General features: G+C 47.6%; 2 protein-coding genes and 1 long non-coding RNA gene across 6 annotated transcripts; all 3 read left to right on the top strand.

Annotated features, from left to right (window-relative positions):
* Window positions 1-2046: 2046 nt before the first annotated feature.
* On the top strand, window positions 2047-2827 carry LOC120964157 (putative F-box/LRR-repeat protein 23). Its single transcript, XM_073499451.1, has 2 exons — window positions 2047-2363; window positions 2536-2827. Exons 1-2 carry the CDS (start codon window positions 2047-2049, stop codon window positions 2825-2827), a joined length of 609 nt encoding a protein of 202 aa, XP_073355552.1.
* A 2195-nt stretch (window positions 2828-5022) lies between these two features.
* On the top strand, window positions 5023-7471 carry LOC141022185 (uncharacterized). 4 transcript variants are annotated; one of them, XR_012183374.1, is made up of 4 exons: window positions 5023-5983; window positions 6076-6157; window positions 6346-6450; window positions 7083-7471. It is a non-coding gene; the product is annotated as an uncharacterized lncRNA (long non-coding RNA). The 4 variants fall into 4 exon arrangements; XR_012183375.1 differs by having other exon boundaries at window positions 6076-6274; XR_012183376.1 differs by having other exon boundaries at window positions 6081-6450.
* A 2507-nt stretch (window positions 7472-9978) lies between these two features.
* LOC109774942 (F-box protein SKIP19-like) lies at window positions 9979-10704 on the top strand. The gene is made up of 2 exons (XM_073499450.1): window positions 9979-10295; window positions 10443-10704. Exons 1-2 carry the CDS (start codon window positions 9979-9981, stop codon window positions 10702-10704), a joined length of 579 nt encoding a protein of 192 aa, XP_073355551.1.
* Window positions 10705-22053: the final 11349 nt, after the last annotated feature.

Genomic DNA, 22053 nt, shown 5'->3' with positions numbered 1-22053 from the left:
CCGTGAATATCTTTTTTTACGGGCCCGTTATGCGGGGTCTGCATCTGCGGCCGTCCGCACCGGCCCACAAAGCTGTTTTTGCGCGAACTGCAAACGCGTTTTGCGGGCTGGCCGGATGCGGGGTCTGCTAGAGTTGCTCCGAGAACCCTTCGGCTTGTATCCTGCCACAACGCCTTCAGCAAACGAGTCACTGCTGCTGCTGTAAAAGAGTCGCCTCTATTGGAGCTGACATCACTGTCAAAGACCTGACCCCCGTCCTCGAGGGTTGCCCTGTTCTGGAAGTTCTTTGGGTGCGCAATTGTTTGGAGGTCGGAGCATGCCCTGCGGGCGAAATTCGCCAGGATCAAGACCATGAAGCCCGAGTGGGATTGCAAGTGTTGCAACTGTTCTAGATAAGAGGGCTCCGACATTGAATGTGCTCCTGATTCTAAAGATGAGAGGACAGATGGTGCAATGTGATATTTTCAGCGCCCATAATTCTCTGTCAGTTCTGGCTTGTACCTTTTCTCCCTTCCGGATGCAGTTTAGTATTTTGTCTCTAGCGTTGTATCAAAGGAACCGAGATCAGTGATGAAAAAAGTACTCGTGTCTATTTTGGATATAGCACATATGGACATCCCAGCCTGGAAACTTGCAATAAGCGCCTAGGTATAGATCAAGTATTAGAGCCATGTAGACAAACTGATTTTATTTAAACAAACACTGTTTGTGAAGAACAACATAATTATAATAATTTTGCATAAAGAACATATCTGAAATGAAGATCTTGTCAAATTCTTAGTGACAATGTGGAGAGCGTATCAGAGGAATATCTGTGCTCTCCACATTCACCTTTCTCCATGGGTCCACTGATTCCTTGTTGACAGAGCTTTGGCAATTGGGGCAAGTGTTGGGGACGATATGTCACTAGCAACACATCTTCAGAGTGCAACATTTGTCGATGTTCTTGATCTAGAAGTTGGTATGATTGTTTCAGACAACAATGATGTAAGGATATTTAAAATGGCCAATGTAAATTATAGTGTGATTTTAATTAAGAGGTCTAGGCCAGTTCTTTTGGGGCTTATGAAACTGGCCCCAAAATAATTCTTAGGCTTCTGAAATAATATTTTAGATTGAGATTCTATAATAAGCCGAGGAGGGGGCAACTTATTTCCACAGCCAGCCATAAGCCCCAAAAGAACAGGCCCCTAGTATGATGGTTGCTAGAAATAAAGATTAAAATCTAGGTTTAACTTCCCTGTTAACCAGCGATATGCAGAATTTTGTTTTTCCTTCCTTTTCGATTTCATGTGCATTATCTTTTATTTTATTTTTTGTATTTTTCATTTTTGTTCCTATTTCTTTTTCCCACTTTCTATTTTTACTTTGCCATTTTTATTTCACAAAATTAAATATACACATTTTGAAAAATGTTTTTAAGATGTGTACATATATTTTAAATTAAATAATTTGTTATAATGCAAGACCACTTTTAGAATCATATTGAAGATATTATTGACGTAAGCATTTCATAAATGCATGAAAACCCTTTAAATTACATGAACATTTTATAAAATGCATGGACACTATTGAGTTACATGAAAACTTTTTTTTAATGCGCTTACAATTTTTTAAATGACATGATCGATTTTCAAAATATGTGGATATTTTTTTAATTACTGGACATTAAAAAAATATGCATACAATTTAAACTAAATGAAGTTTTTTCCTTTTAAAACTCTTTTCACTCGGTTATACGGAGTTATGGAGAAAGATGTTTTCGAAATAAATATAGCGGGAACATTTCCGAAATTATATATAGATGGAGAAAAACAATGCGAGAGGGGTGCCTAGGTTAGCACGCATTTCGGCCCAGAACACGAGAGGCCGGATGACCGTCCAGTCTATCTGGTCTCAATCCTCAATCAAAAATAAAAAGGAAGTCTATCTGGTCTCTGAATTCACCGGAGGGTACGACTGTCTTCTGTTTCCGGCGTCCCAGTCGCAGGAGGAATCGATCTGTCCCAACAAAAGAGAGAGAGAGAGATCGATCTATCATCATCGATGGACCATGCGGCGCCGCGGGCGAGGGATTGGTCGTTGCTCCCCCTCGACGTTCTCTCCTCGATCTTCATTCGGATCGGCGCCGTCGACGTCCTCATGGGCGCCGGCCTGGTGTGCCGCTCGTGGCTCGAGGCGGCGAAGCTGCCAGAAGTGTGGCGGGCCGTGGACATGGACAAGCACGAGGTCGTGTTCACGAAGTGTAACGTTGTCCTGCGCGCAATGGCGAAGGCGGCCGTCGACCGTGCCGACGGGCAGCTTCGGTCGTTCGCCGGCAAGCTGTTTGTCACCAATGAGCTCATCAAGTATATCGTGGAAAGGTGTTTTTTCTTGCCTTACTTAGCTTTCTGTTCCAAGTTTTGTTACTTATTACTATCAATTACAGCTCTGCCTCAGTCAAAAACCCCGTACTACTCCGTCCTGTACTGCATCCCTTTGAAGAACATTGTTTTCATATTCACTCCTTTCAAAACATTGCACTACTGTTTGCAGATCACCCTCGCTGACTAGCCTTCGTCTCGTTTCCTGCCATGTCCACTACCTCGCCAGTGTTATGCAAGAGTCGCCTCCGATGGAGCTGCGTTCCCTTGAGCTCGACGACACTTACCTCACCGTTAAAGACCTGACGTCTGTCGTCGAGAGCTGCCCTCTCCTAGAGGTTCTTCGGGTGCGCAACTGCGTTCAGGTCTATAAGAAAGACGAGCAGGCCCTGCGAGCGAAATTCGCTAGGATTAAGACCCTAAAGATTGAGCGTGATGGCGCTACAGTTAGTATCCATAATTGAGAGAATGTGCCAAAATAGCATTCCCTTAAAAATAATCAGTCACTCAGGTGTATAGGGCGTGGACATGCTTCTAGGTCGGTAATTTGAGTGCGATGATTTGTTTCACTACAGTCCCGACTATTTCGAGAGCTACGATGATTGTGAGCACATTCCCATTCTTTTTAAACCATGGCAAAAGCTTCTTGATATTATTAAGAAGAGGAGATGAGAGAACATATTTACACCAGATTGCGTCCATATGCTTGCAATGGAGCTTTACGAATATTAGTAGAGTGCTCGTGCGTTGCCACGGGCTCTTGAAAAAGTTTACAAGAGTTACATGTTAAATTTCACATGCACAAACAATATAACACAAACACAATTACTGAATAATTGAAGTCCATTTTGCAATGAAAATTGATAACAAAAAGAAAGACTAACGACATGTCCATGTAACAAACTGAGCGATGTTCCAGCTAAACATCTATTACAAAATTATCAATATCTAGATGATGCGCTTAAGAAATTCTTTAACAATATCAGGAAAGTTGTCTTTAGCTTCATTCCCACGGTGTTTTAGTAGGTATAATAAAAACCGCTTCCTCAACTCATACCCATCCTGCACAAACAATATATGTAGTTAGTATGCAAATTTCATGCCGAAGGTCTTAAAATATGTAACGGACAATACTCACCGCGCCAACCGGTTTGATCAATTCTGTACCGTTCCACCAGAGCATAAAATAAAAAATAAAATAGCCAGACACATTCCTACAATATTTTAAATTAATAATGTAAACAATATAGTGATAACAAAAATAAATGTTTATTTTATTATGAATTCATTACCCGTCTATACTCGTTGGAATACCAAACGGAAATAAACGTTGCCATTTAGAAATATCAGAATTCCAACCAGGCAGCCTAATTTCGAGTGCTTCTTTGAAATCCCTTGCAAAAGTTTTTAATTTCAGTACATGCCTCAAATTTTTACCCTCTGACGATTGTGATGTTTGAATAGGGTCCATAATATATATCCGACGTGCCTCTTTGTCGATCACGTACAAGATGTATCGGCCGATGTATGCATAGGGAAGATAAATCTACAAGTGGAGCTATTAGAAACAACAATAAACCATGATAACAATATACAAAATACTTTACTTACCATGTTGCACGATGAGATATTGTTGTCCATCCCAGGCCAGCTATTAAATATTGTTGCCAACGTCTGGGTAGTTTCCTTCTCGCAAAACTTCTGAACTCTTGTTGACTCTAGCATCATGGACTAAGTAAAAAACTAAATATTGCTTCAGCATGTTAATACTAATGCCACATAGAATGCAGAGTTACGATAACTTATACAAAATCTTAGATCCATGTAGTGTATAGGAGGATTTGTGAACAATACTCCCTCGTCACATGCCAATATACGCATGGATTTTTCTGTGCAAGTTTCGACGCTTCTCAAGTCCTACTAACTGTTTTTTATATGAGAAATATTAGGGATTAATATAAATAAAACATATGTTAAGATGAGAAAAAACATTAGATATTTACCGTGTATATTTGATGAGAAAAAAACATGCAAACAAACCTTCTTCAACCAAGTATATTTGTTTTTGCTCTCAATTTTATTGTGATACCCTTAGTATATGAAAGGTAAGTATAAAAAATATTTATTTTTATGAACCATATTATATATATATATATATATATATATATATATATATATATATATATATATACACACACTTTTATTGTTTCTGTGAGGTATGTATACTTTTAATATCTATGTTTTTTTATCATAAATTCCTACACATGCAAGTCTAGCATTTCAATCGTTAAGCAAAATTTGCACACAAGGCCCAAATTAGCTGTCCAGCACGACCCAACCAGCACTCAAACTTAGCCTCCTAAAAAAATAACTATAAAAGAAATTACCTTATCCATAGTATTTTTTTTGAGGGATTACATTATACCTGGACAAATGGGCCGACCCGTCATGGCACGGCCCGGCCAGGATTACACGGGCCAGGCACGACACTTCCCGCCCAGGCATGCGTGCTGGCCTCCCCGGCCCAGGCACGGCAAAGTTGCCTCACGGGCCGGCTCGACGGCCCACCTGGCACGCTGGCCTCTGGGCTCACTGGCCACCGCTCGGCTTTTCCTCTCCCCTTGCCGCATCCCAACCCTAACCCCACTCACTTACTACTCTCCCCTCCACTCACTCACCACTCTCACCTCCACCCACTCACTTCCTCTCGCAGTTGCCCCTCCCCTGCCGCATCGCCGCGTGCCTCGACGAGCCGGCCCCCGCGCGACTCCACCTGCCGACCGCCGGATCTGTCCCATGCCGCGGCAGATCTTGGGGCTCACTCACCAGTCCTCTCCACTCACCCGCCACCTCTCGCCCTCTCCCCTCGCCCTGCCGCATCGCCCCGCGACTCGCCGAGCCCACAACCGCGTGATTCCGCCCGCCGACCACCGCATCAGTCCCATGCCACGGCCAGTCTTGTGGCTCATTCACCTCTCTTCTCCACTCACTCCAACATCTCGGCCATCTCACCTCCCCCGCCGCATAGCCGCGCGCATCGACCGTGCGACTCTGCCCACGGACCACCGCATCGGCACGGCTAGGGGCTCCGACGAGCTATGTGCAGCGCAACCAACGGGGACGGGCGCGGGTGCTCGGTCCGGTCCTGTTCCCTTCGCATCTGCGGCGGTGTTCGTCTCCCCCGAGGTGGCAGGTGGATCCGAAGCACGGCGGCTCGATCTGCATCGCCAGCAGCTCCCGTACGCCGCTCCCCCTTCTCCTCCTCTTCTAATTTAACTTGATCTGCCCCCTCTCCTCCTCTTCTTCTTCCTTTAATTTCCTCCTTGGTGTGGTTTCCTCTTCCCTGATGAGCCGCGGCGCCGTGACCCGGCCTCACAGCCACGGCCAGGAGCGACGACTGCTCCCCAACTCTACGGCATGGCATGCGCTGGCCGTTCGTCCCCAAGTCCCCAACGCTGCCACCGGCTGGGCACACGACGGTGCTCTCGTCCGGCTCAAAGCACGCGCCGTCGTGGCCCGCCTCCCGCTGCAGCAGCTGGCAAAGAAAGCGGAACGCCCCCGCGCCGGCGACATCGGCATCTCCATCGACCGTCTCAGCAACTGCTACTTGACAGGTGATGGTAAGCCCCTCCAAAGCTCTCTTACCCTGCTTGCTTGATTGGTTTCCCCTCCTCTTATTTAAATACATCATTTGCTTTATTTGTTGAGCAAGCCAAGAAACAGGGAGTGTCGGCAACAGAACTCTGAATCCATCGATCAACTGAAAGCCATCAATGTGAAACAAGCAGTGGCAGGTATCTCTGCATGCTTAACTCACTCAATTATTCATGCAGCAGGAGTAGTTGTTAGGAATTTTATGAATTATGCTTCCAGTACATGGAATGAATTTCAAAGAAAGAGTACTTTAGGAGGTAACATTATCAGCATGATTCACACAGCCTTATACCTGGATGCATTGTGTAACTATCGTCAACATTTTCAGCTACGGGTGTGATGCTTGCATAACATTCTTCAACATTTGTCGCACCGTCAGTAATGGACAACTCGCATGCGCCGAAATTTCAGATAGTGTGAATTATACCTGTAGGTAAGTCCTCGTCTGGTTGATGTTCACTTGCCTTGCTTTTTGAGTTCCCCATAAGCACATATGTAACGGCAGCTCCCTGTGAAGAAGATAACTTTGCTTGATGTGAATGGTCATTTAGCAGCATGTTCTTTATAGTTCTTTGTTTTTCATTTATACAAATCACCTCAGGTTATGTTTATTCAGGTTATCTTTACAAATCACTTAGATCACATTGATACAACATCTAGGAAATCAGTACTGTGAACTTTGCACATTAAGGAGTAATCTATAGTCAGGTTACTATAACAAATACTTCGCATACTATACGTTTTCCAATAAATCTGCTTGAGCTAATTTGCTGTTTGGTTTTGTATATTGTGCTTGAAATGCTTGCTTGCAGTTTTGATCTGGCACTGATCCTACTATCTGGGCCTTCATGATTTCCTTCTTGGAATTGCTTGCTTCTAATTTCTTTTAAAGATATCATGATGCAATTTTGTTTTTCTATCTTGTGTATTCTGCTGCTGATTCCTGCTGATTCTTTCTTGTAGTATGGGTTATTGTGTGATCGGTTACAGTGTGATAACAAATTTTGCATTTGTGATTTGTCCCCTCCCCAAGGAAGCTTCTATATAAAAGATCTCAAAATGCAGGAGCTTAAGAAAATGCTATATAAAAGATGTCAACTTCTATATCAGCTATCTAAAAGATATCACCTGTGCCTGAAAGTATTATCAGCTTCTTCATCAAGTATCAATTAATTGCAGCTGGGCTTAACCATTGTTTTTTATTTTCTCTGTCGACAGAGAGGTAAGTTTGAGATTCAATTGGATGGACCTTCATGTTGTTTCCTGAGTTTCTCATCAGCCATGGTATTTCTTAAGTGATTATAATGTCAAAGTAGTACATTGCAAACATGTGTATAAACTGTATAATAACTGGACGCGAACCTGGACGCGTTCGGTTGCTGATCCTGGAAGCGGTCGGCGGCGGATCTTGTAGGCGGTACACGGCGGAACCTTGAAGTGATCGGCGGCGGATCCTGGAAGTGGTCGGCGGCGGATCCTGGAAGTGATCCTCGGCGGATCCTGAAAGTGATCGGCGGTGGATCAGGGAAGGGATCGTCGTGCGACTCCACAAGTAGATCGCCGCCGGTTCGTGAAGCAAAGCGGTGGCGGCTTTGAACTGGGAGGGCACCGGCGAAGGGATGCAGCGGCGGGGCTGAAGTGCCTGAGCGGCAACGACGTAGGGATGGATGACAGCGGCGAACTTCTCATGCGTGCGAGTAATTCGAGGGCAGGAGGAATCGCTCGTACCTGCCCTTGTAGGTTTTTTTTTCATTGGTTAATTTTCGTAGATTTTTTTACATCCGTTTTTCTATCGATCGACCGGAGGTTTGCACCCTGGGGGCATCGCTATCTCAGTTTTTTTGCTGCTCGTCGGTTCAGGGGGGAATCGCTGGGAGGTGGGAGGGAGGACGAAAAAAACCCATGGTAGGTGGGACGAAAATTAACCGTGGAACGGAGACTACCAACTGAAACATTAGGAGTAGAGATATATGGCGCTTAACTGTGGTTGGTTATTTTTTATCTACCTGATACATTTTATCTTTGTCTAGTGATGTATCAGAAGGGGTTTTCGTTATATTATGTTTGTTGAGAAAAACAACAGCTTAATTTGAGTTCGGTGATGAGGGTAGTATTCAATTTCAACGGACCGCCTATTCCAAGCCTCAAAACGTGCGGTAAGCGCCAAGTATGGATCTAGTAGATAGACATGCATACAACATAATCTTTGTTACAAACTTTATGTATCATTGTAACAATTACATATAAAACAAGAGCTATGCTTCGGTACCACCCCCTGCCCCCCTCCCCCTAAAAACTTTTAAAATGATATTCTTCATCCATCAGTGTTAAGCAAGAGATTAGTTTTTCAATCTTCGATCGTTCTCGTGGAATCCCCGCTCCGCCATTCGAGATCCTGCCAGTCGTCTCTCCGCTACCACAACACTGTAACACTAGAACTTCTGCCGGTGCACTTGCTTCGCAGCGTCAGCGTCCAACTCATCCCACGATCCACGATGTGCGGTTGTGCCCAACGAGTACTTCGGGAAGATGGACATGGAGAGGTGCTTTTAAAGCTACGTACCTTCACAATGTTTTTTCCTGGATGTTTACAATATGTAAATTGCCAATACTACCCTTTGTAAGCAAGAGGTAAGTTCTAATCTATGCCATAGTTCTGCATCGAGAATTGTAAACTTTGTAAAGGGGGTGTAAGCTCCTCATAAAACAATTACTCTGAAACGAAGATTTTGTCAAATTCCTAGCTATGCGGTGGCTAATAGGGTGAGTGTGAAAAATGCAACCATGAGATGCGGTGCCAATACGAGCTCTCCGCAATCACCTTTATCAATCCATCCCTTGATTCATTGTCAATAGTCCTTTGGCAACTGTGAAAGAAATGTGGGGAGGATATGTGTTGCTACACATCTTGAGAGTGTGACGTGTGTTGATACGCTTGATCTAGAAACTGGAATGATTAGTTTAGGACAACACTGATGCCTAGGATTGTTTTGAGATGATTGAGAACGATGTGGTAACTACAACACCCAAAACATATGCGGGGCAAGCAGTAACAATACAGGCAAAGAGCATTAGAAAACATTCCATGGTTGGTAGTCATGAAGAAGGGGCAACAGGGTCAAAGTAGACATGTAGGTCGCCGTCGACACTCTCTTTTTTGTGGGCAGTGGTGGTAGACAACGTTCAATCGTTCAACGCCCCTTTTTAATGGCCGAAAGCTAGCCCTCTTAGGGTTTAAGCCATGCATGTGTATTTTTGTAGGGATACACGACCTCATCTTTTATATGAGGCTCTGATAGGCCAAGGAGCAAACATATTCGTTACTTCTGGGTGCCCCCAAAAGTACCCCATCTTCTCGCGGTCTATTATGACTTGAGATCAATTGTAACAACATTGACACACAGAAAATTTTGTGTGTTCAAGAAGAAAAATCATTCGTAAGGACATCTGTAAGGGTGTGAGTTTTTTTGTACAAAATAAAGGTGTGACTCAGATGACTCTTATTTAAATAATTGTTGATGCTAACGTGAGAGAAAGAATCGGATAAGTGATAAGGATCGATCTCGTTAACTTTGATGCCTAGTTAGTAGTTATGGAGAAAAAGTCATTTGGCACGATCTGTTCATTCTCAACAAGAGTTACATCGTTTATAAGAAGCAATCATCATAATTCCCAAGGTTTTTATACTCTAATTTATACTACTCCAATCTTTGTTTATACTTTTAACTCCCTCCGTAGTTTTTCTTTTTCATTTGAGCAATCATCATAATTCCTAAGGTTGTTGGCAGGCGATTCGGCCCAGAATGCAAAAAAAGATTCGGCCTAGAATGCTGCACACCTGCCCCGGCTCTGCTGGCCCATAAATTGGTTTGCCTAAAAAAAAATCCATAAATTGGTCTCTGAATTCACCGGACGCTCTGACGACTGTTTTCAGGAAATCGATCTATTAGTAGTATCATCGATGGACGACGCGGCGCCGCTCGTGTCTGAGCCGCCGGCCAGGGACTGGTCGCTGCTGCCCCTCGACGTTCTCTCATTGATCTTCCCCCGGGTCGGCGCCGTCGACGTCCTCATGGGCGCCGGCCTCGCGTGCCGCTCGTGGCTCGAGGCGGCCAAGTTGCTAGAATTGTGGCGAGCCGTGGACATGGACAAACACCAGGTCGTGTTCTGGAAGGACGATGATGTCCTGTGCGCAATGGCAAAGGCGGCCGTCGATCGTTCCGACGGACAGCTTCGGTCGTTCGCCGGCAAGCTATTTGTCACCGATGAGCTCATGAAGTATATAGTGGAGAGGTGTTTTTTCATCCGTTACTTAGCTTTCTGCTCGAGTTTTTATGACTAATTCGTAAAAATTCCCATACTACCTAACTAGTCCGTCCACTGTGCTCCTATAAAAAGTTAAAAACATTGCACTATTGTTTGCAGATCACCCTCGCTGACCACCCTTCGGCTTGTATCCTGCCGTGACCTCTTCCTTGGCCGTGTTATACAAGAGTCGTCTCTGCTGGAGCTGCGTTCCCTGGAGCTCTATGACATTTCCCTCACCGTCGGTGACCTGACCGTTGTCCTGGAGTGCTGCCCTCTCCTAGAGGTTCTTTGGGTGCGCAACTGCTTCCGGATCGACGAGGAAGACGAGCATGCCCTGCCAGCGAAATTCTCCAGGATCAAGACCCTGACGCTTTTGTGATGGCGTGTTCAGCTACAAGTTTTTTATTTCAAAAGCTACGACTGCGATCAAGTTCCAGCTTTTTTTATGATGACGAAAGGACAGATTGTTCCTTATGATCGGTACCTTTCATCAGATTGTTTGTGACGAAGCTTCGAAAATGTAACTGCCGCTTAAAATTGTCTGTGAATTCTAGTTTGTATCCTTTTTTCCTTTCCGATGATTTTTCTCCGTTAATCTTTGTCTCTAGCGTTGTATCCGAAGGTGTTACCCTTTGATATCTTTGTTGAAAATAAATTGCTTGGCTTGAGTTCGGTCATGAGAATCTATTTTGGATGTACCAGTTATGTACTCCCTCCGTCCCATAATATAAGAGCGTATTAGTGTCAAAACGCTCTTATATTATGGGACGGAGGGAGTACGTAGTACATTCTAGCCGTTCAGACAACCTAATTTATCAATCGATCCCTTGATTTCTTCTTGATATAGCTTTCACAATTGGGAAAAGATAATGTGTCGTGGAATTGTCACGGCAGATGTCCTCGTGCAAGGACTTAGTCGTGGAGCCATCGCAGCTAGGAAGCTTAAAGGGGTTAAGCGGGACAAGGGACACGAGGATTATACTAGTTCGGCCCCTTACGGTGAAGGTAAAAGCCTACGTCCAGTTCGAGGTGGTATTGATTAGGGTTTCGACGACCAGGAGCTAAACCGCCCTCTCTGGTTATCGATTTGATCTTACTTGTCCCTGAACCGCCGCCGGGTCGTCCCTTTATATAGAGAGGTTGACGCCCAGCGGCTCTCAGAGTCCCGGCCGGCTTATATCAGTGTCCGGCTCGGACTCTTAACTATTCTTGCCTTATACTACAAGTTTTGCCATAATGGCGGTTTATCACTACGGGCCTTAAGCCTTCTCCGGGTCTTAAGCCCATGTCTAACCCGCCGTCTTCGAGCTTGGTACTGGGCTTCACGTGATGATCATTACGAGTAACCCGGCCCCTCCTGGGCGGGTGACTCTAATGGTTATATCCTCAACATTAGGCCCCAGATTGATTTGAACCGGTTCACGTCAATCTTCAAAATCTTCCGGCTTCTGCTTTGTGCAAAGGTTATAACCCGCCGTGACGTCATCTCCTGGATTCCTGGTAACCCGCCATGACGTCATCTTCCACTAAATTTATTTTTTTATTCTGTCATATCTCAACGGATCTTATCTTTAAAGACCATCCCGAGGACCGAGGCGTTTTCTGCGGCAAGATAATCATGTCTCCTCATTTCTCGCGCCCCTTTATGAACTGCCCTTTATAAATAGGCCCGGCCCATAAGCCCTCATCACTTCTCGACCTCGTCTTCCTCCTCTGTCGCCCCCGAGCTTGAGCTCCTCCGCCGCCGCCGCGCCCCCTGGTCTTCCTCAACTTCGGCCGCTGCATCACCCTGAGCTGGTCCAGAGAAACGGCGGCGACCTTCGCATCTCATCAGCGCCAGTAAGTCCTTGCACCTCCCTACAATAGATTCGCATTAGGGTTCCGCAGTTCTTCCTCTGTTCTTCGTAGTTCTTCCCGAGTTCTTCACAGTTCTTCCACCGCGACCCCTTTTGATCCGGAAACAGGGTAGAACTCCTGCGGTAGTGGTTTCGAACTCATTTTATGTTAGTAGATCCCCTCTGTCCGCAGAAAAGAGCTCGTTCTGAGCTTATGAACTTCTCTGTATCAGCTTTCTAGGTCTAGAAATTTTTCCTTTTTAGACGATCGTTTGATCCAAAATAATTATTGCGATCTGTGAAACTTGTTTGGGCCACACTTAGTCAAAAATTGCATCCGTCAGCCATGGCGGCTCATATCTCCGGCTTAAAAGAGGCCATGCGCTGCAAAATTTCCGGCTCATTCGTGACAGAATTTTAAACAACTTGAATTACTCATGATGCCCATAGCGGCTTAGATAACCCGACACAATTAGCCATATGTCATTAGGCCCCTTCATAAGCCGCCATCTTGAACACTGAACTGTAATCTTCCTCCGGCTTATATTTGAACCGGATATTTCCCTTTGTCATAGGTTTTCGTCTTTCACAATGCCGCCCAAGGCTCCCAAGACACCCATTACGTGCAACTGGATGAGATCCAATGTTACTGATGATACTTTAGCTGATCTCGTGAAGACGGGTTACCTGCCTAAAAAGGAGGTCATGTCTTATCGTGCCCCTGACCCGTCCGAAGAAAAACCTCAACCAAGAGATGGAGAAGTGGTGATATTTGCTGATCACATGAGCCGGGGTTTTGCACCTCCCGGCTCAAAATTCTTTAGAGATGTTCTGAACTTCTTCGATCTGCGACCTCAAGACATTGGACCCAATTCCGTGTCAAATATTTGTAACTTTCAAGTGTTCTGTGAGGTATATCTTGGAGAAGAACCCAGTCTACTGCTCTTTAGGGAGCTGTTTTATCTAAACCGCCAGAACGAGTGTGCCAACGGGCCTAGCTTGGAACTCGGCGGGATTTCAATCCAACGACGGAGAGATTGCCTCTTTCCCTATGCTGAGCCACCAAGCCACCCAAAGGACTGGAACCAGACATGGTTCTACTGCCAGGATACTTCTCCGGCTGATGAGAGCCCTCTGCCCGGCTTTCGTGCCCTGCATCTGGAGTCACATCACCCTCTACCAGACAAACTATCTCAAGCTGAGCGTCAACCACTTATGCCCACCATCAATAAAATCAAAGATCTTCTGGGAAACGGCTTAAATGGTGTAGATCTGGTCCGGGTCTGGGTTGCTTGGCGGGTGATTCCCTTAAGCCGCCGCCCCAGCTTGATGTGTGAGTACTCAGGCCAGAAAGATGATCCTCTACTGCACAGCCCAGAAGACTTACCTGAAGATGTTATTGATGAGACAACCAAGTCACTTCTGAACGAGAGCTTGGCAGATTGTGGGAGAGTGGGCCTAAGCCCTTTCTGCAAGACTAACCCGGCTCCTGCGGTAAACCATTGACCCAAGTACTTCTCCTTTCATTTTAATGATTTTGCCTTAGCTTACTAACTCTTGTTGTACCTTACAGGCTAATGATAAGTTCTGGAAGGTCAGATATGACCATGAAGCTGCTAAAAAGGCCAGGAAGGTTAAGAAAGCCGCCAGGAGAGCCGCTCCCCGCAAGAAGGGGAGTAAGCCTAGCGCTTCAGACCTGCTTCATCTGGATGATACCTCCGAGTCAGAGGTAGCCCTTGATTCTTATGCTCTTCTTTTGTTTTTGTTTGTTCTTAACCACCTTACCAATACTGATTACCAGCAGGAGGACACCGGAGCGAGTAACCCGGTGACTGAAGAGGTAACTATCCTTTCCTCCGACTCGGGGCCCTTGCCAAGGCTGAAAGTCCGAAGAGTAACCCGGAAAGTAAGATTTTCACATCCTTTAGCTTATCAAGATCCTCAATTTCTTTTGAAGCGGCAGATTCATGAGAGCCGGAGGCACACCCGGACCAACAAGGATGCAGACCTCTCCTCCGGCTTACCTGAAGCATCAAGGAAGCGCCGGACCGAGGTTATCTCCAACTTATATCCTTTTCAACCTTTGGCGGGCGTCACTCGTCAACCGCTCAATTCTTCTGACTCAAATTATCAGGAAACTTCGCCTTCCTCCGGTGACTCCATGCAATCCAACTTGCCGGCTTTCAAGACCGCACCCGGGTAATGATGATCAGCTTATGTTGCGCTTATCTTACACATGCTTTTGTACTAACCTTTTGTCTCTTCAGTGCTCAAGCAAAACTCAGCAAGAGGGCGAAGCAAAGTAAACCGGTCGAAGAGCCGGTCTTGACTGAACCGGAGGCTTCTGCCCCTGAACCGCCGTCTGCCTTAGCTCCTGACACCACCGCTCCAACCGAAGAACAAGTCAGGGAGGGTTCTGATAACCCGGAGATCCCCAGCTCAGCTCAACCGGCCGATGACCCGGACATTGTAATCACCCGGACAGAGTTTGTCGAGCCGGGAAGACCCATTGTGCTGGCTAGATGCTCTGCCAAGGAAGAACTGCTGGAGCGCCGCAGGGCCAGGCTGTGTGGAAACCCAAAGCGAAATATCACCCTCTTCATGAACTGAACCGCTGTGGCTGCGTCACACTTACTAACTGGCTCTGCTTCAACCCACTTTGTGAACTTGTCAACCGCCACCAAGAGGTGGGTCTTCTTATCTTTAGATCTTTTAAAAGGCCCAACCATATCAAGCCCCCAGACCACAAATGGCCAAGTAATTGGAATCATCCTCAATTCTTGAGCCGGCACATGAGCCCGTCGCGACAACCTCTGACACCCGTCACATTTACTGACCAAGTCCTCTGCATCAGCATGAGCCGTCAGCCAATAAAAACCATGACGAAAAGCCTTGGCCACAATCCCCTTCATGAATTTCACGTAAAATTTCTTGACCTTCCTCAGGGGAAACACAACGCTGGAAAGTTCCAGTAACACTGCGACGATCCAGCTCGCCGTTGATAACGATCATTGACTTAGACCGCCGGGTTATTTGTCTGGCCAAAGTTTCGTCCTCAGGCAATTCTCCCCGGGTCATGTAAGCCAAGTATGGTACTGTCCAGTCTGGGGTAATGTGGAGAGCTGCCACCAATTGTGCCTCCGGGTCAGGAACAGCCAAGTCTTCCTCTGTGGGCAACTTAACAGAAGGGTTATGCAAAATGTCCAAGAAAGTATTAGGCGACACCGGCTTTCGCTGAGAGCCCAGCCGGCTTAAGGCATCAGCCGCCTCGTTCTTCCTGCGATCAATGTGCTCTACTTGGTATCCCTGAAAGTGTCCGGCAATGGCATCAACTTCGCGGCGATAAGCCGCCATGAGAGGGTCCTTGGAATCCCACTTGCCTGACACTTGCTGTGCCACTAAATCTGAGTCGCCAAAGCACCTTACCCGGCTCAAACTCATCTCCTTAGCCATCCGAAGAACATGGAGCAAGGCCTCGTACTCAGCTGCATTGTTGGTGCAAGGAAACATCAACCGCAACACATAGCAAAACTTGTCACCTCGAGGGGAAGTCAATACAACTCCAGCCCCCGAGCCCTCCAATTGCCTAGACCCGTCGAAATGAATAGTCCAGTAGGTATTATCCGGTTTCTCTTCAGGCACCTGCAGCTCTGTCCAATCGTTGATGAAGTCCACCAATGCTTGAGATTTAATAGCAGTGCACGGCACATACTTCAGACCATGAGGCCCAAGCTCTATGGCCCACTTAGCAACTCTTCCTGTGGCCTCCCTGTTTTGGATGATATCTCCTAGGGGGGCAGAACTAACCACAGTAATAGGGTGACCCTGGAAATAATGCTTAAGCTTCCGGCTTGCCATGAACACCCCATAAACAAGCTTCTGCCAATGCGGATACCGTTGCTTGGACTCAATGAGCACTTCACTGACGTAGTAAACCGGCCGCTGAACCGGATACTCCCTATCCTCCTCCTTGCGCTCCACCACCACAGCCACACTGACGGCTCGTGTGTTAGCGGCTACATACAGCAATAGGGGCTCTTTGTCAATAGGAGCAGCAAGAACTGGGGGCTCAGCCAGCTGTCTCTTCAAATCCTTAAAAGCAGCATTAGCAGCATCATTCCAGACAAAATCATCTGTTTTCTTCATTAACTGGTACAGCGGCATGGCCTTTTCACCCAAACGGCTTATAAACCGGCTTAAAGCAGCGATGCGACCCGCCAGACGCTGGACGTCGTTTATACACGCCGGCTTAGCCAGAGAGGTGATTACCTTGATCTTTTCCGGGTTAGCTTCAATGCCTCTGTGAGAAACCAGAAAACCCAAGAGCTTGCCTGCAGGAACACCAAAACACACTTGGCCGGGTTAAGCATCATCTTGTAGACCAGGAGATTATCAAAGGTTTCTCTCAGATCATCTATCAAGGTCTCCTTCTCCCTGGACTTAACCACAATATCATCCACATAGGCATGAACATTGCGCCGAATCTGGTTATGAAGACAATTCTGCACACAACGCTGGTAAGTCGCCTGTGCACTCTTGAGCCCAAAAGGCATAGATACATAACAGAAGGCTCCAAAGGGAGTGATGAACGCCGTCTTCTCCTGGTCCTTAACTGCCATTTTAATCTGATGGTATCCAGAATAAGCATCCAAAAAACTTAGGCGTTCACAACCCGCCGTAGCATCAATAATCTGATCAATACGAGGGAGAGCAAAAGGATCAGCAGGACAAGCTTTATTTAAATCCGTGTAATCCACACACATCCGCCAGGTGCCGTTCTTCTTGAGCACGAGCACCGGGTTAGCCAACCATTCTGGATGAAAGACTTCAACAATAAACCCGGCCGCCAAGAGCCGGGCTACCTCCTCACCAATGGCTTTCCGCCTCTCCTCATTAAACCGCCGGAGGAATTGCCTGACCGGCTTAAACTTCGGATCAATATTGAGAGTGTGCTCAGCGAGTTCTCTAGGTACACCCGGCATGTCAGAAGGTTTCCATGCAAAGATGTCCCTGTTCTCACGGATGAACTCGATGAGCGCGCCTTCCTATTTCGGATCCAGATTGGCACTGATGCTGAACTGCTGAGATGAGTCACCTGGAACAAAGTCAACAAGTTTAGTCTCATCAGCGGACTTAAATTTCATTACCGGCTCATGCTCCGTGGTTGGCTTTTTCAGAGACGTCATATCTGCCGGGTCAACATTGTCCTTGTAAAACTTCAACTCCTCTGTTGCACAAACAGATTCTGCATAAGCCGCGTCACCTTCCTCACACTCCAAGGCTATCTTCCGGCTGCCATGAACCGTAATGGTCCCATTGTGACCCGGCATCTTGAGCTGCAAGTACACGTAACACGGCCGTGCCATGAATTTGGCGTAAGCCGGCCGCCCAAAAATAGCATGATATGGACTTCTTATCTTAACCACCTCAAAGGTTAATTTTTCCGCCCTGTAGTTGTACTCATCTCCAAAAGCCACTTCCAGCTCGATCTTACCAATTGGATATGCCGACTTACCAGGCACCACACCATGGAAAACCGTATTAGACTGGCTGAGATTCTTATCAATCAACCCCATACGACGGAAGGTCTCATAATAGAGGATGTTGATGTTGCTGCCTCCGTCCATGAGCACTTTAGTGAATTTATATCCCCCCACCTGAGGAGCCACCACCAGGGCCAGGTGACCCGGATTGTCAACCCGGGGAGGGTGATCTTCCCTACTCCACACAATAGGCTGCTCGGACCATCGTAAATAGCGTGGAACCGCCGGCTCAACAGCATTCACAGCCCTCTTATGAAGCTTCTGATCCCGCTTGCACAGACTGGTGGTAAATACATGGTACTGTCCACCATTGAGCTGCTTTGGATTGGTCTGGTATCCCCCTGCTGGTGCTGATGACCCTGGCCAGACTGCTGATTAAAGCCCCCTCGACCATTCTGAGGATTAGAAATTGAGCCGCCGCCCGGGCCATTGTCGCCATTAAAAGCATTGGAGTTCTTAAAGGCCTTCATGATTGCGCAATCTTTCCATAGATGAGTGGCCGGCTTTTCCCTAGAGCCATGCCTTGGACAAGGCTCATTCAACAACTGCTCAAGCGTCGGGCCTGACCCGCCGGCTCGGGGAGGCGGTCTCCCCTTACGTCGTTGGTTATTACCCTGTGAACTGGCGTTGGCCACAAACTCTGTGCTGCCATCAGCCTTACGCTTGTTACCTCCTTGGTTCGCCGGGTTATGCTGGGGGCCCTTGCCATTGCCATTCCGTTTTCCCTTCCCTGTCCTTTCATCATCCGAGGCGGGATCCTTGGTATTATCAGAGTCGGCGTACTTGACGAGAGCCGCCATCAGCGTACCCATATCATTGCAATCACGCTTGAGCCGCCCGAGTTTCATCTTCAGGGGCATAAAACGACAATTCTGCTCCAACATCAAAACTGCAGAGCCGGCATCCATCTTATCAGATGAATGTATTATCTCTTTGACCCGGCGGACCCAATGGGTTGTAGACTCGCCCTCTTGCTGTTTACAGTTAGTCAAATCCACAATGGACATAGATTGCCTACATGTATCTTTGAAGTTCTGGATGAACCGGGCTTTTAGTTCAGCCCAAGATCCGATAGAATTAGGCGGCAGCCCTTTCAACCAAGTGCGGGCAGTCCCATCTAACATCATGGTGAAGTACTTGGCCATTGCCGCTTCACTGACCTCCAGCAACTCCATAGCCATCTCGTAGCTCTCGATCCATGCTCCGGGTTGTAAATCAGCTGTGTAATTAGGCACTTTCCTAGGCCCGTTGAAGTCCTTGGGCAGACGTTCATTACGGAGAGCCGGCACTAGACAAGGGACACCTCCAGTCCTCGTAGGTATACCCGCATCGATAGAAGCCGTCGGATAAGCCGGAGGTGGCTGATAAGCCGTCAACTGAGGCGCCTGTTCCGCCTCTTGCCGTGCTCTGTCTTGTTCTACCACATAACAAGCTCCATTATGAGCCGGACCGTGGCCAGGAGGCAAGTCATGGCGTCGGACATTGCTTGAGCCGGTCGTTGAGACCATGTGTCTGCTATAACTCGGGCTCCGGCCTGGACGAGGGGTTGAATGAATCATGTCCCTGCTATAAGAATATGCCTCTTGCTGTGCCAGAGCCGTCTGGAGGAGTTCTCTGACCCGGCGGGTTTCAACCGCCGTTGGAGAGTCGCCGTCGATCTGGAGAGCCGCCAGCCGCGCCGCCGCGGCAACCATGTTTTCCAATGGGTTAGCATAATGACCCGGTGGTATTGGCACGTACTGAGGCGGGGCAGTGTTCACCCGTGGAGGTCCCATCACTTGGGGCTGAATTGGTGTCCCGGCCCCGGGCACCGTGATCTCTGGCGGGTTACTGGTCCCTGCACCAGGTGTGTTGAAGAGGTGTCGAGGATCGTAAACCGGAGGGAGTCGAGATTGGGCCTTTTGATGCCTCCTTCGCATGACCTCGTTGGACGCGTTCTGATCCATCGTGAGCCGGAAAGACTGTGCTTGAATCAGCTGAGTCTGGGCATCAAGAGCCACCCGCTCCGCGGCCATCCTGATCCCTTCCGCCACCAGGTCCTCCTTGGCTTTTGCTAGATCCAACTTTAACTGTGCCACCTCCGCGTCATGCTGAGCTTGATCCGCTGGGGCGACCGTAGCGGTTAACAGGGCCGTCATCTTGTCTGTGAGATCCATCAGCACCTGAGCCGGCGAGGGCACAGGGCCTCCTGCCCCAGTGGTGAAGTCTTGAACTGGTTGTGCGCCGGCCATGAAGATTCCAACCCGGCTCGGCGGCTCAAAGGGGTTTGGAATACTGTCGCCATCGGAACAACCCCTGAGCCTACCATCTTGAAGGTGATATAACGAGTTTGTCTCATCCGTGGACCACTCGCCGTCAGAGCGGGCGGCCGTCTCATCACCAGATCCAGATCCTTCAGAGAGTCCTCCATGGACGCATCCCACGAAAGCATGCTTTAAGGCAGGCAAAGCCCGGGCGGGTCGTGCACGCTGAGCCGTCTCGATGAGATCGGCGCAGAGATCCGGCTCAGGGCCCGGCTCACCAATCTTGCCAATGAAGACATGGATTCCGCCGAAGGGGACCCGGTACCCGTACTCGATTGAGCCGGCGTCGGGGCCCCACTTTGCATCGTCGATGTAGATCTTGCCGAGACGACTCTTGTCATCCAGCCCACAACGTATCCCTTGAGCCCTTCAAAGCTTCCCTTCAAGAACTCAAATCCACCGTGCGCTGGCCCCACGGTGGGCGCCAACTGTCGTGGAATTGTCACGGCAGATGTCCTCGTGCAAGGACTTAGTCGTGGAGCCATCGCAGCTAGGAAGCTTAAAGGGGTTAAGCGGGACAAGGGACATGTGGATTATACTAGTTCGTCCCCTTACGGTGAAGGTAAAAGCCTACGTCCAGTTCGAGGTGGTATTGATTAGGGTTTCGACGACCAGGAGCTAAACCGCCCTCTCTGGTTATCGATTTGATCTTACTTGTCCCTGAACCGCCGCCGGGTCGTCCCTTTATATAGAGAGGTTGACGCCCAGCGGCTCTCAGAGTCCCAGCCGGCTTATACCAGTGTCCGGCTCGGACTCTTAACTATTCTTGCCTTATACTACAAGTTTTGCCATAATGGCGGTTTATCACTACGGGCCTTAAGCCTTCTCCGGGTCTTAAGCCCATGTCTAACCCGCCGTCTTCGAGCTTGGTACTGGGCTTCACGTGATGATCATTACGAGTAACCCGGCCCCTCCTGGGCGGGTGACTCTAATGGTTATATCCTCAACAGAATGGATTTGCTATAACAGGGGATAGCTGCCCTCCTAACATTCACACACGATATGTTATAGAGATCTGTGCAGTGTTTGTACCTTTATCCTGTTGGTCACCAGAATTGAACACTAATTCGCAGTTATGTTTTTGTTCGCTTTTACAATGTGTCAACATGGTTTTTATCCTCATGAATATCATGAGGGTGAATATCAAGGATTTGGCAATTGACAAATGCAGAAGCATGGTGAGCCAAGTCTTCCTTCCTCTCTGCACCTCACTCGTCCGACTTGTCATGCAAATTTGGAAGTTGTCCCAAAACGTAGTCTTTTTAGTTTCTACTTTTGTGCTCTGAGTTACCGGCGAAGAATGTGTGTAGGAGTGCTAATCTTTTGAGTTTGGTTTGGTTGGGGGGTCAGTTAATTTCCGCCTGGGCTTTACTAGACCTACGAAAATTTGGTACGAAAGCTTATGTAAAGGGTGATGTAGGTTGGTTTGATTGGATTGCACCAGGCCCCACCCTGAAAATCGGGGGGGAGGGGGATTAGTGGAATGAGGGAAGGAGACTTCCTTTTCGTAACTAATTTACGTAGTTATTCGTAGGTGTAGCATTTTTGTTTCCGCCTCCACCAACGAGCCCCCACCCCCAGACCGTAACCAAGCCACCACATGCAAGGTCCACACGTCACCGAGGTTCCCTCACCTCCACCAACTGCTCTACTGGCGACGGGAGGGAGGGAAACCACGGGGACTTTGTTTCATCATGCTTTCAGTAGTCTAGCGGTGGCGATGGTGACGTCAAACAAGTTTTGTGCAAAAGTGTTGGATGTAGTAGGGATCGTATACGTCCTGGCGGATCCTTTTGACATGGGTGGGCGCTTCGTGTGTCTTCATGTTAATTTCAAGGTAATTATCTTATTTATTTTGCTCTTTTACGATGGTGGTGTTGCAGGTAGCCAACGGCAACCACAAAATAACCTATTCTATTGATCGAAGGAGTGGTGCATTTCTGGGATGCGGCTTCTGTCGGTGTCAAAACCGGACGATCTCGGGTAGGGGGTCCCGAACTGTGCGTCTGAGGATCGAAGGTAACAGGAGACAAAGGTGCCATGATGT

This window comes from Aegilops tauschii, chromosome 5, assembly GCF_002575655.3.
Source record: "Aegilops tauschii subsp. strangulata cultivar AL8/78 chromosome 5, Aet v6.0, whole genome shotgun sequence".
Lineage (NCBI taxonomy): Eukaryota > Viridiplantae > Streptophyta > Magnoliopsida > Poales > Poaceae > Aegilops > Aegilops tauschii.
The sequence above is the reverse complement of the archived record's forward strand: the minus strand, read 5'-3'. Positions and strand labels throughout refer to the sequence as shown.

Bases quoted from the DNA above. Each gene is read 5' to 3' on its own strand.
- LOC120964157 (XM_073499451.1), top strand. From the start codon at position 2,047: ATGGACCATGCGGCGCCGCGGGCGAGGGATTGGTCGTTGCTCCCCCTC. The intron at 2,364-2,535 runs GTGTTTTTTCTT...TACTGTTTGCAG, and splicing joins ATCAAGTATATCGTGGAAAG to ATCACCCTCGCTGACTAGCC.
- LOC109774942 (XM_073499450.1), top strand. From the start codon at position 9,979: ATGGACGACGCGGCGCCGCTCGTGTCTGAGCCGCCGGCCAGGGACTGG. The intron at 10,296-10,442 runs GTATATAGTGGA...TATTGTTTGCAG, and splicing joins GTCACCGATGAGCTCATGAA to ATCACCCTCGCTGACCACCC.